Raw genomic sequence first — 13831 nt, 5'->3', positions numbered from 1 at the left:
TATGTATTGGGTTTGTGGGGGTATATTTTATATGAATTGGGGAGATGGGGGGATATTTAATATATATGGGGGTGGCGTTTGGGGATAAGTCACAGGGTTAGTCACTGTCACCCAGTCACAGTCACTGTCACCCAGTCACAGTCACTGAAACCCACAGTCACCCACAGTCACTGTCACCCACAGTCACTGTCACCCAGTCAATGTCACCCAGTCACTGTCACCCAGTCACAGTCACTGTTACCCAGTCACTGTCACCCAGTCACTGTCACCCAGTCATTGTCACCCAGTCACAGTCACTGTCACCCAGTCAGAGTCACCCAGTCACAGTCAGACACTGTCACACAGTCACTGTCACCCAGTCACCCAGTCACAGTCACCCAGTCTCCGTCACCCAGTCAGTCACTGTCACACAGTCACTGTCACACAGTCACTGTCACACAGTCAGTCACTGTCACCCACAGTCACCCAGTCACAGTCACTGTCACCCACCCACTGTCACCCATCCACCCACCGTCATTCGCCCACTCATCCACCCACCCACTGTCATTCGCCCACCCACTGTCATTCGCCCACCCAACCAACCACCCACTGTCATTCACCCAACTGTCCCACCCACCCACCCACTGTCATTCAAATCTGTCATTCATTCACCCACCCACCCACTGTAATCCACCCACTTACCCACCGTCATTCATCCACCCACCCACTGTCATTCACCCATCCACCAACCCACTGTCATTCACCCACCCACCCACTGTCATTCACCCACCCACCCACTGTCATTCACCCACCCACCAACCCACTGTCATTCACCCACCCACCGTCATTCACCCACCCACCAACCCACTGTCATTCACCCACCCACCCACTGTCATTCACCCACCCACCCACTGTCATTCACCCACCCACTGTCATTCACCCACCCACTGTCATTCACCCACCCACTATCATTCACCCACCCAGTCACTGTCATTCACCCACTCACCCACCCAGACAGGCAGTCACATGTCTTTTGTTGAAAATATAAAAATAAACAGGTTGCATTGTAATGTGTTTTTCTGTATCACAATAAGAAAACAGTTAAGTAAAAGTTACGCGCTAAAAAATATTTTTTTGTGGTAGGTGCGCTATGGGTTTGGGGGAGGGGGGTGCGCTATGGGTTCAGGCAGGGGGGGGGGCTGCTCCTTTCATTTGTCCCGGGCCCCATGATTTCTGTTTGCGGCCCTGCTTGGGGCTATGGACAATCGTTTGGAGTCAGATCTCAGGTGATAGGTGCTGCATGTGGTAGGGTGAGGAGCTTGTTCAGATAGATGGATAGTTTGACCAGAAAGTATTTGAAGGCAAGACAGGAGAGAAGAACTTTGCGCCTAGACTCGAGTGATGACCAATCTAGTTCTTTGAGCATTTCGCAGTGATGCGTGTTGTTGTTACATTGGAGGACAACGCGGCATACCCTGTTCCCTTAATGTAACCATGTATTTGTCATAACTCTGTGCCCAGGACATACTTGAAAACGAGAGGTAACTCTCCATGTATTACTTCCTGGTAAAACATTTTATAAATAAACTAGCTGAGAGACCCGGCGTTGCCCGGGATGTAATTTGGGGGGGGCGTACGACAGGGTTAGGCTTCCCCCCCCCCCCTTGACAGCTAGGTGGGTGGGTGACACTTGACTGAGTGGGTGGGTGACTGAGTGGGTGGGTGACTTTGGGTCGGTTTGACTTTGGGTCGGTGGGTGTGTGACTTTGGGTCGGTGGGTGTGTGACTTTGGGTCGGTGGGTGGGTGACTTTGGGTCGGTTTGACTTTGGGTCGGTGGGTGGGTGACTTTGGGTCGGTGGGTGACTTTGGGTCGGTGGTTGGGTGGGTGAGTTGGGTCGGTGGGTGGGTGACTGACTGGGTGGGTGAGTGGGAGACTGACTGGGTGGGTGAGTGGGAGACTGACTGGGTGGGTGAGTGGGAGACTGACTGGGTGGGTGAGTGGGAGACTGACTGGGTGGGTGAATGGGTGACTGGGTGGGTGGGTGACTGACTGGGTGGGTGGGTGACTGATTGGGTGACTGACTGGGTGGGTGAGTGGGTGACTGACTGGGTGGGTGAGTGGGTGACTGACTGGGTGGGTGAGTGGGTGACTGACTGGGTGGGTGAGTGGGTGACTGACTGGGTGGGTGAGTGGGTGACTGACTGGGTGGGTGAGTGGGTGACTGACTGGGTGGGTGACTGACTGGGTGGGTGACTGGGTGACTGGGTGGGTGAGTGGGTGACTGACTGACTGAATGGGTGGGTGACTGGGTGACTGACTGAATGGGTGACTGGGTGACTGAATGGGTGGGTGACTGGGTGACTGAGTGGGTGGGTGACTGAGTGGGTGGGTGACTGACTGAGTGGGTGGGTGACTGACTGAGTGGGTGACTGACTGAGTGGGTGACTGAGTGGGTGGGTGACTGAGTGGGTGGGTGACTGAGTGGGTGGGTGGGTGACTGGGTGAAAGTGGGTGACTGGGTGAAAGTGACTGGGTGGGTGACTGAGTGGGTGACTGAGTGAGTGGGTGGGTGACTGAGTGAGTGGGTGGGTGACTGAGTGAGTGGGTGGGTGACTGAGTGAGTGGGTGACTGAGTGAGTGGGTGGGTGACTAAGTGAGTGGGTGGGTGACTAAGTGAGTTTTTGGGTGACTAAGTGAGTGGGTGGGTGGGTGACTGAGTGGGTGGGTGACTGAGTGAGTGACTGAGTGGGTGACTGAGTGAGTGGGTGGGTGACTGGGTGGGTGAGTGTGTGGGTGACTGGGTGACAGTGCGTGGGTGGGAGACGGTGTGTGACTTACCTTGACCCCGTGGCATCTGGCTGGGGCAGGAGGTGAGTTCGGGAAGCTGGGGGGGGGCAAGAGTGGCAGGAGTCCCGCGCCGCGCTTCGCCTCTCCGGTAGCGGCGCACGTGATGGGGAGTCCCGCGCCGCGCTTCCCCTCTCCGGTAGCGGCGCACGTGATGGGGAGTCCCGCGCCGCGCTTCCCCTCTCCGGTAGCGGCGCACGTGAGGGGGAGAGCAGGAGGGCCGCGCCGCGAGGGGGGAGGAGCCTGGAGTTTGCTGCTGAGCAGGAGGGCCGCGGCGCACGGTGAGGGTGATGGTGCGGCTGGGGATGTTGCGGAGCGTGGGGATTTGGGTGAGGTGGGGGGAGAGAGTGAGGGGCACCGGGAGAGGAGGGGGGGGCTTGTGGAAGGTGAGCTGCGGTCCAACTGACGGGGGAGAGTGTGTGTCCCTGTGTGTGTGTCCCTGTGTGTGTGTCCCTGTGTGTGTGTCCTTTGGCCCGTCACTCCGCCTCAGGCCAATGAGAGGTGTGCGGGGGCGGGCCAAGGGACCAATCAGATTTCCCCTAGGGACACCGGACATCCAGGCAGGCAGGCAGGCATACAGTGCTTTCACTAATATAGTATAAGATATAACATCCTGTGGTTGCTATATGTATTGCAGCAAACTTTTCATATGGGTATCCTGCTGTAATAGTGCCACACTGTGGTCACTGTATTACAGGGTATATTCCCTACTAGCTGAGAGACCCGGCGTTGCCCGGGATGTAAATGCGTAATAGGTAGTATTATTTATAAATGGTGGAACAATAGGTGACTATTTGGAGGGGATGGGAGGGAGGGAGAGTGGACAGGACGGGGGGTGACAGTGGACAGGAGAGGGGGTGACAGTGGCCAGGAGGGGGGGAGAGTGTACAGGAGGGGGGGGAGAGTGGACAGGAGGGGGGTGACAGTGGACAGGAGGGGGGGTGACAGTGGACAGGAGGGGGGGGCAGTGGACAGGAGGGGGGGGCAGTGGACAGGAGGGGGGGGCAGTGGACAGGAGGGGGGTTGGTTTGGTTTAAATTGACGGGTCCCTCCTCTCCACTCCCCCTGTATCTTTCTCCGCTCCTGACCCCCCCCCCCACCCCCCATGTGTAGCTCCGGTCCCCACTCTACAGTGTCTGAGACACAGTGTAACACACACACACGCACACAGACACACACACAGTGTAACATACACACACACACACAGACACAGACACAGACACAGACACACACTCACTCACACACTCACACACACTCACACACACTCACACACACTCACCTCTCCTTCTGGCCGCCGCCATGTTAGTTAGTCCGCGAGGGAGGAAGGGGTCCTTCCTTCCGCCGCCATCTTAGGTGCCGCGTGGCAGCGGTAGGCTGCCCTGGCCAATGCCTGTCCCCGCGCCAGGGAGGTGAGCGGGAGGTGAGGGGAGGTGAGGGGAGGTGAGTGGAGGGAGCGGGAGGTGGGTGGAGGGAGCAGGAGGTGGGTGGAGGGAGCGGGAGGTGGGTGGAGGGAGCGGGAGGTGAGTGGAGGCAGCGGGAGGTGAGTGGAGGCAGCGGCAGGCTGTCCTGCCCACTGCCTGTCCCCGCGCCGGGGAGGGAGTTGAGCGGCAGGGAGGTTAGGTGCCGCGTGGCAGCGGTAGGCTGCCCTGGCCAATGCCTGTCCCCGCGCCAGGGAGGTGAGCGGGAGGTGAGGGGAGGTGAGTGGAGGGAGCGGGAGGTGGGTGGAGGGAGCGGGAGGTGAGTGGAGGCAGCGGCAGGCTGCCCTGCCCACTGCCTGTCCCTGCGCCGGGGAGGGAGTTGAGCGGGAGGGAGGTGAATGGAGAGGGAGGTGAATCGAGAGGGAGGTGAATGGAGCGGGAGGTGGAGGGAGTTGAGCGGGAGGGAGGTGAGTGGAGCGGGAGGTGGAGGGAGGTGAGTGGAGAGGGAGGTGTGTGTGATGGGGGGGGTGAGAGGACAGAGAGGTGTGTGTGTGTGTGTGTGTGTGTGTGTGTGTCCCCTTTGGCCCGTCACTCCGCCTCAGGCCAATGAGAGGTGTGCGGGGGCGGCCCAAGGGACCAATGAGATTTCCCCTAGGGACACCGGACATCCAGGCAGGCAGGCAGGCAGGCAGGCCGGCAGGCCGGCAGGCAGGCAAACATACAGTGCTTTCACTAATATAGTATAAGATAATATAATATAAAATAATCTCCCCTGCTGAGATCCCTCTCCTGGCTTCCTATCAAATCCCGTATCACACACTTAATTCTCCTCCTCACTTTTAAAGCGTTACACTCTTCTGCCCCTCCTTACATCTCAGCCCTAATTTCTCACTATGCACCATCCTGGCTCTTGCGTTCTTCTCAAGGATGTCTTCTCTCCACCCCCTTTTTTGTCTAAAGCCCTCTCCCACCTTAAACCTTTCTTACTGACTGCCCGACACCTCTGGAATGCCCTTCCCCTCAATACCCGACTAGCACCCTCTCTATCCACCTTTAAGACCCATCTTAAAACAAACCTCCTTACCACAGCATATGAGTATTTCCATGGCTGATACTTTACACCTCATACATAAACCTTGGCCCCTTGCAGACGCACTTACCAGAACACCCTCCTACTGTCTGTACGTTCTTCCTACTTACCAATTAGATTGTAAGCTCTTTAGGGCAGGGATTCCTTTTCCTAAATGTCACTTTTATGTCTGAAGCACTTCTTCCCATTATGTGTTATTTGTATTATTTGTTATTTATATGATTAGCACGTGTATTACTGCTGTGAAGCGCTATGTGCTTGAATGGCGCTACTGTCGCGGCCCCTTTAATCCTCCAGCTCGCCCGTAAAAATGCGGCCATGTTTTCAATTTGAGCCGGGGTCCTTTGCGCGTCGGCCGCATCTCCAGACAAGCGCTAATGGCGCTTATCATTGAAAGCGCCTGCGGCGCTGGAAAACAGCGAAAAAATGCCGCGTCTGCACGCGTTTTTAAAAAGCCCGCGGTGGCGGCCGCAGGAAGTTAAAGGCAGCCGCCACTGTATATAAATAAAGATTTACATACATACATACATAAGTATCGTGCGGGAATAGTGACTGGCTGTGGTCACTGTGCGTATTACAGGGTATATTCCATATTAGTATTATTCAGTAATAGTGACGCCATATGGTCACTGTGTGTATTAAAGAGATATTCACTATACATTTCATGCATAATAGTGACGTGCTGTGGCTACTGTGTGTATTACAAGGTATATTTCTTACAACAATCATGCAGTAATAGTGACGCCAAGTGGTTAGTGTGTGTATTACAAAGTATGTTCCCTATAAGTTTCATGCATAATAGTGACACGGTGTGGCCACTGTGTGTATTACAGGGTCTATTTCTTACAACAATCATGCAGTAATAGTGACGCCAAGTGGTTAGTGTGTGTATTACAAAGTATGTTCCCTATAAGTTTCATGCATAATAGTGACACGCTGTGGCCACTGTGTGTATTACAGGGTCTATTTCTTACAACAATCATGCAGTAATAGTGACGCCAAGTGGTTACTGTGTGTATTACAAAGTATGTTCCCTATAAGTTTCATGCATAATAGTGACACGCTGTGGCCACTGTGTGTATTACAAGGTATATTTCTTACAACAATCATGCAGTAATAGTGACGCCAAGTGGTTAGTGTGTGTATTACAAAGTATGTTCCCTATAAGTTTCATGCATAATAGTGACACGCTGTGGCCACTGTGTGTATTACAGGGTCTATTTCTTACAACAATCATGCAGTAATAGTGACGCCAAGTGGTTACTGTGTGTATTACAAAGTATGTTCCCTATAAGTTTCATGCATAATAGTGACACGCTGTGGCCACTGTGTGTATTACAAGGTATATTTCTTACAACAATCATGCAGTAATAGTGACGCCAAGTGGTTAGTGTGTGTATTACAAAGTATGTTCCCTATAAGTTTCATGCATAATAGTGACACGCTGTGGCCACTGTGTGTATTACAGGGTCTATTTCTTATAACAATCATGCAGTAATAGTGACGCCAAGTGGTTAGTGTGTGTATTACAAGGTATATTCATTATACGTTTCATGCATAATAGTGACACGCTGTGGCCACTGTGTGTACTGTATGACAGGGTATATTCCGTATAAATATCCTGCCATAATCGTGACGCTCTGTGTTCACTGTGTGCATCAGTCCCACCTGCTTGTCACAGTCACGTGGTCATCAGGGTTGACGGCTAGGATGCCCTGGTCCGGGTTCCTCAGGAGCCGGATGTATTTCTGGAAGATGCTGGGAGGAGCCTGAACGCCATAAAACGTTTTTTTCCCATCCTGAATTTTCTGCGAGAAAACACCACATGGAAATGTCACCTCTCCCTGGGCCCTGGATACCGGGTGCAAACTCTACGGCAGTGAACAAAAAGGGAACGGAGCAATGCTCTGCTGCTGACGAGAGGCAACGTAAATGCAGAGGTGCTTTGCAAGAAAAATCGGGAGCAATGCTCTGCCGCACACTAGGTGAAAAGAGGGAAACGGAGCAATGCTCTGCCGCCTACTCCTTGGAAAGAGGTTAACCTGTTGAGGCCTGCCATGCCTTGCTGGCACTCAAGGGTTAAACTGAGAGACGCTCTGCTGCTCGCTACCTAGAACAAGGTTAAGGGGGCTCCTCAGACACCAAGCTCCTGTGTCCTGAGATTTAGCCGCCACACCGGGGTCCTACTCACCTTGATCTTGAAACCCTTATTGTACAGCTCTGCCAGGTACAGAGACCTCTTCTTCTCCACCTCACTCCCCCGGGCGCTGCTGACCAGCACGAAGTCCCACTTCTCCTCCTGACCGGGGACACAGGCACAGCAGAGAGTCACATGCAGAGCCAGCAGAAACGTACGCACAGCAGTGACATGCAGAGCCAAGCACAACACAGCCACCGAGAGCAGTGACGTGCAGAGCGATGCACAGAATAGCTATGCACGGCAAAGATACCTGCAGAGCCACGCACAGCGGTCAGGTGCAGAGCCACGCACAGCAGTCAGGTGCAGAGCCACGCAGAGTAGTCAGGTGCAGAGCCACGCACAGCAGTGACATGCAGCGCCAAGCACAACAATCCCACAGAGGGCAGTGACGTGCTGAGCTACGCACAGCAAAGATACCTGCAGAGCTACGCACAGCAGTCAGGTGCAGAGCCACGCACAGCAGTCAGGTGCAGAGCCACGCAGAGTAGTCAGGTGCAGAGCCACGCACAGCAGTCAGGTGCAGAGCCACGCAGAGTAGTCAGGTGCAGAGCCACGCACAGCAGTCAGGTGCAGAGCCACGCACAGCAGTCAGGTGCAGAGCCACGCACAGCAGTCAGGTGCAGAGCCACGCACAGCAGTCAGGTGCAGAGCCACGCAGAGTAGTCAGGTGCAGAGCCACGCACAGCAGTCAGGTGCAGAGCCACGCACAGCAGTCAGGTGCAGAACCACGCACAGCAGTCAGGTGCAGAGCCACGCACAGCAGACACATACACAGTCATGCACAGAAAGCCATTTATGTGCAGCCATGAGCAGACACGCTTACATACAGAGCCACACACGCACAACAGAAACTCACAAGCACAGAGACACAGGTTATAGTTTTAGACCTAAAACGATGTAATTGGTCATGTTTGTAGAGATATATATATATGTAGCCAGGTCCCTCAGACTGACCCTCACCTCCGTTGTGGTGAGAGAGTCAGGGAAGGTTGCAGAGAGCGCTCCGGTGCACCGGAGGCTCCGCGGCGGCCCGAGCGTCCAGGGCGCCGCCATTTCTGTGTTCGTACATGTGCAGTAGTCCAGTAGGTGACGGCGACACCAGAGAGGTCGCGCATGCGCAGCAAGTGGTTGAGCGAGCGCACGAAGCACTGACCAACCAGAGGAGGTTTAGAGTAGGGGACTACAAGTCCCATGAGCCTCAGCAGGACCAGGTGACGGCCGGGAGCCAATAGGGCGAAGAGACTGAGCAGGGAGAGGTTAGGAGGTTGCGCAGGGGAGCATGTTGGGCAGAGAAGAGGTAGGAGCTCAGTGTGTAGAGAGGCAAGTAGCCTCTACACTAGGCCCGCATACCCCCAGGCCCACATAGGCCCTAAGTCACAGTCAGCCAGAGTTAATGTAGGGACAGGCCCTAGAATAGGAACCTGTCACGGTAGTGTGTGGAGCTAGGGACACAGAGACTGTCACAGCTGCATCCCAGAGGTTTGGGACCAGACCTCTCCAGGAGTACCATCAATCGCCGGGTGGAATCGGCCCGGACGACATCACAGACAGCCCCACGTCGTTGGATCCTTTGTGAAGACCGTTTGTGGGCCCGAGCGCAGGAGCGCTCGGCAGGTAACATCCAAAAAAGTGCACCAACTATAACACTGTCCATATTAGTGGCTGCGCAGTCACACACATACATTCACCTTGGGGGTTTATGGTGTGGGGTATTGGACACGGTGTGGGAACACGGTGAAGGGTCGCGTCCTGCGAGACGCGTTAGTTATTGTGTCTCCTTGAAGAGTAACATTGACAGGAATGATATATGCATGGTTATGGTTACCGCTAGTAAAGCTACTGTTTCTTTTATATGCTGTGTGAGTAGTACTGTATTATTGTCCTGTGAGGAGCAACTCCCGCTCTGCTGGGAGCCATCGCAGGTGGAGGCGCTGCACCTGGTAAGAGATTATCCCTACATATACATTGCCCCAGGCTCTCCGTGGCAGAGGCTTAGGTTTGTGGGGGATACACAGCAGATGGAAGGGTCTCGGAGTCCCTTGAGCAACAAGAGCTCCTCTCGACCATTGATCCAGTTAAGTCCACTGCCGGTGATGACAACCCCACCCCCGATGGGAACACTTGAGTGGGACCTGTAGCCCTCATACGCGTGATAGTGGATGGTATCAACACTTGGAAATCCCACCCCATGGAAGTGGAAGCCCTAGTGTTTCCGGAACCCCAAGATCTACCCAAATACCCAATCATTCTAGGGACTAACGCAGACATTGTGCGTGCCGTCATTCGAGCCTATCTACAAGAGACCAACAAATTGCCTATGTCCAGCCTTCAGCTACAACTCATCCAGATGGGAAGGGACCCTACTGTACTTACCTCCGATAGCTATGGATTTTTATTCTGCGGACGAGCCGGGCTGACTGAAATTCCGCCAGGAGGAATACAGCAGATGTCCACTTAGTGTTCATATACCGATCGAGATGAAAAAGAACATCTTTTCTCCTTGGAGAGCAACCCCGAGGAGGACGTTCGAAGGGGGTATAAAATAATACCAGAATTACGTGATTGGACATCAGCTATTCCCCGTCGAACCTGTGTGTCGGCACAGAATCTGTCACCCTTCACTATGGCTATAGATGCTGGACAAAAATTGGGTCGAATATATCCGGTCAGCTCGGTAGAAGAACCGTTCCACGTCAACTCCGCAAGAGCCCAAGACTCCCACGGAAGTCTAGATTTCGACTTTGGATCTTCCGGACTGCCCAACGAATGGAGAGAGAGATTGAGGGGCAAATTGGAGGACCGACGAGAAGTATTCTCTACCGGCAAGATGGATGTGGGGTGCAGTCGCAGCGCCCAGCATACTATCCGCCTGAATGATACGACCCCATTCCGTGAACGCTCCCGTCGTATCGCCCCTTGGGATGTCGATGATGTACGGGCTGTGATCCATGAGATGGAAGAAGCCGGGATTGTCACGGAGTCAAGGAGCCCCTACGCTTCTCCCATTGTGGTGGTGAGAAAGAAGAATGGGACCGTGAGACTGTGCGTGGATTATAGGACCTTGAATAATCGCACGGTACCAGATCAATATAATCTTCCCCGTATAGAAGATATTCTGAATGCCCTCAATGGAAGTCAATGGTTTAGTGTGTTGGATTTAAGATCCGGATACTATCAAGTAACCATGAGCTTAGAGGATCAAGAAAAGACCGCTTTCATCTGCCCCTTAGGGTTTTACCAATTCACCCGCATGCCACAGGGCATTTGTGGGGCACCAGCCACTTTCCAGAGACTAATGGAGAAAACCCTAGGAGATATGACCCCAAGAGAATGTTTGGTGTATCTGGACGACATTATCGTATTCGGAAAGACATTGGAGGAACATGAGACAAGACTCCTGAAAGTACTAGACCGCCTAGCAAAAGAAGGACTCAAACTGTCCTTGGACAAGTGCCGATCTGTAGAACCTCAGTGACCTATGTGGGACATATCGTGCCAGCAGACGGCATAGCCACTGACCCAGCCAAGATAGAAGCAGTAGTAAACTGACCGCGACCCGATAATGTTGTGGAACTGCGCTCTTTCCTGGGGTTCTGCGGGTACTATCGTCGGTTCGTGGAAGGGTATTCCCGTCGCGCAAAACCACTCAACAATCTCCTTAAAATATATCCGGAGGATACTGGACGTAAGGCGACATCTGCCCGTCAATCATTTGGTGACAAGTGGACACCTGAGTGTGAGCAGGCCTTCCTGGGCCTAAAACAGAGTTTGACGGCTGCCCCAGTGCTAGCATATGCTGATCCAGAACAACCCTACATTCTGCATGTGGACGCTAGTCTCAACGGACTAGGTGCGGTGTTACACCAGAAACACTCGGCGGGGCTTCGGCCGGTAGCTTACATCAGTCGCAGTCTAACTCCCAGTGAACAAAATTATCCGGAGCATAAGTTAGAATTTCTTGCATTGAAATGGGTTATAGTGGACAAGCTCCACGACTACCTCTACGGAGTTGCCTTCGAAGTACGGACGGACAATAATCCCCTTTACGTACATTATGACTTCAGCTAAACTGGACGTGGCTGGCCATCGTTGGTTGGCCGCGCTGTTCAACTATAACTTCACCCTGAAATATAAACCTGGCCCTCTGAATGTTGGAGCCGACGCCCTGTCTAGAAGACCGGGGCTGAATGCCACTCCAGATGATGACCAGTGGGAGGAGATTCCCGGACCCGGAATGTGGGCTATGTGCTGTACAGCGGCCATCATTGATGATCAAGTGGCGTTTTCCGAACTAAGAGTGGCGGACTCTCTAGGGTGTGCATCCAAAGCCATCCCGGCTGCGTACTGTGATCCTAGCGGAATGCACGTTACCCCGACAAAATTATATCCTGGAGAGATATGGTTCAATACCAGGTTCGTGACTCGATAGCTGGCACTATACGCTATGCTATCCAGAAAAATCGTCCAGACCTGCTGAAGCACACCCCTGATGATGTGGTGGGCATCCTTATGAGGGAAGCTGACATGTTCGAGATACGTGATAATCTACTGTATAGAGTAGTGAATTACCACAATCACCCAAGTAGACGACAACTGGTCCTCCCTAAAATCTTACAACATCTGGTACTGAGATCACTACACGATGAACATGGTAATCTAGGCATCGATAAAACCTTCGGGCTTGTGAGAGAGAGGTTTTTCTGGCCAATAATGAGAGAGGCGGTGGAACGTCATTGTCGACGATGCAGTAGGTGTATCCAACGCAAGACTCTTCCCACGAGCAGCCCAAATGGGGCACCTAAAAAGCTCGGGCCCCAGGGATTTAGTGTGTATGGACTTCCTGTGCATTGAGCCGGATAACCGGGGAATATGTAATGTACTAGTCATCACCGATCATTACACCAGATACGCACAAGCCTTCCCGACCAAGGACCAGAAAGCAATCACCGTAGCCAAGATCCTTTGGGAGAAGTACTTTATGCATTAAGGCCTTCCCAACAGATTGCATTCTGATCAAGGCCGAGACTTTGAGAGCAAATTGATTCGAGAGTTGTTGAAGATTTTGAACATCACTAAATCACGAACCACTCCTTACCACCCTGAAGGAGATGCCTTGCCAGAACGGTTCAATCGTACCTTACTAGACATGTTGGGGACACTAACTGGCGCGCAGAAGACAGAGTGGAGCCGACATGTAGAAACGTTAGTACACGCTTACAATTGTACTCAACACGAATCTACTGGATTCTCTCCCTACTTTCTGATGTTCGGGAGAGAAGCACGACTTCCTGTGGATATACAACTAAGGGTCTCCACTGATGGAATTCATAACGCCAATCATTTCAAATATGTAAGACGGCTTCAAGAGAATTTGCAACAGGCATATCAGCAGGCTGAAAAGTCTACGGAGAAACTGAGTGCCGGAAATAAAAAACGCTACGACCACAAGGTCAAACACCGGGACATCCGACCTGGTGATGCTGTACTTCTCCGCAAGTCGCGAGTGCCGGGAAAACATAAGCTAGCCGACCGGTGGCGAGAGGGTGTCTATGAAGTGGAGTCTCAGATGCCTGACCTCCCGGTCTACCGTATCAAAGACTCCGAGGGCCGGGTAAAGGTATGGCACAGAAACCATTTACTTCCTATCCCACAAGTGGGAGAGGATGAACCTGAGATATCAGCTACTCCGTTGGATGGGGAACTGAACCCGCGTGAGGTTGGCCAAGAGACTAGTAATGATACCACCTCTGAAGATCCCCAAGAGGGACCCTCTCAAAGGGGCCCTCAAACTCGACGAGCATTTCCCGGGGGAGCTACGGGTAAAGGGCTCTGTAACCAAACGCCTAATACGGTGACTCCCAAGAATTAACTTCTGAATCCACAGAGTCCATGTTTTGTGCCTTCCAATGACTGTTCAGAGACTTTATTCCCCTCAAGGGAAGAGGCTGAGCCTCAGGACTATAGTGGCCACTCTCCCGAGGGAGTGATCGAAGAACAGTTCCGAAGGAGTCAGAGAGTCAGGTAGCCTCCATTGAGGATGACCTATGATCAGTTCGGGGCACCCCATTATGAGGCTCAGCAGTGGGCTCGCAATAGAGTGAAATCTGTTATCGTTATGTTCAGTGAGATGTACAATCTTATATAGAGCTATGATATGTTAAGTTGTATGTATTCATGCATTTTTATTATATAACCTGCGTACAAGTTATGATCAGTTATTGTTATGCTGTTCCAAGCGGGTACGTTGGATTCCACGAGGGGGAGGATGTAGCCAGGTCCCCCAGACTGACCCTCACCT

General features: G+C 52.8%; 1 protein-coding gene across 1 annotated transcript in view; it reads right to left on the bottom strand.

The window, feature by feature from the left end:
* The window catches only part of ANO9 (anoctamin 9), a 49668-nt gene that overhangs the window by 33615 nt on the left and 2222 nt on the right, over positions 1–13831 (bottom strand). Inside the window, exons 3-4 of the mRNA XM_075566670.1 lie at positions 7525–7632; positions 7002–7141 (exon numbers count right to left, since the gene is read on the bottom strand). Coding sequence (XP_075422785.1) covers positions 7002–7141; positions 7525–7632 — 248 coding nt within the window. The remainder of the gene's footprint in view (positions 1–7001; positions 7142–7524; positions 7633–13831) is intronic.

Source organism: Ascaphus truei, chromosome 12, assembly GCF_040206685.1.
Source record: "Ascaphus truei isolate aAscTru1 chromosome 12, aAscTru1.hap1, whole genome shotgun sequence".
NCBI classification, from domain to species: Eukaryota; Metazoa; Chordata; class Amphibia; order Anura; family Ascaphidae; genus Ascaphus; species Ascaphus truei.
This window is presented reverse-complemented; position numbering and strand designations above follow the sequence as displayed.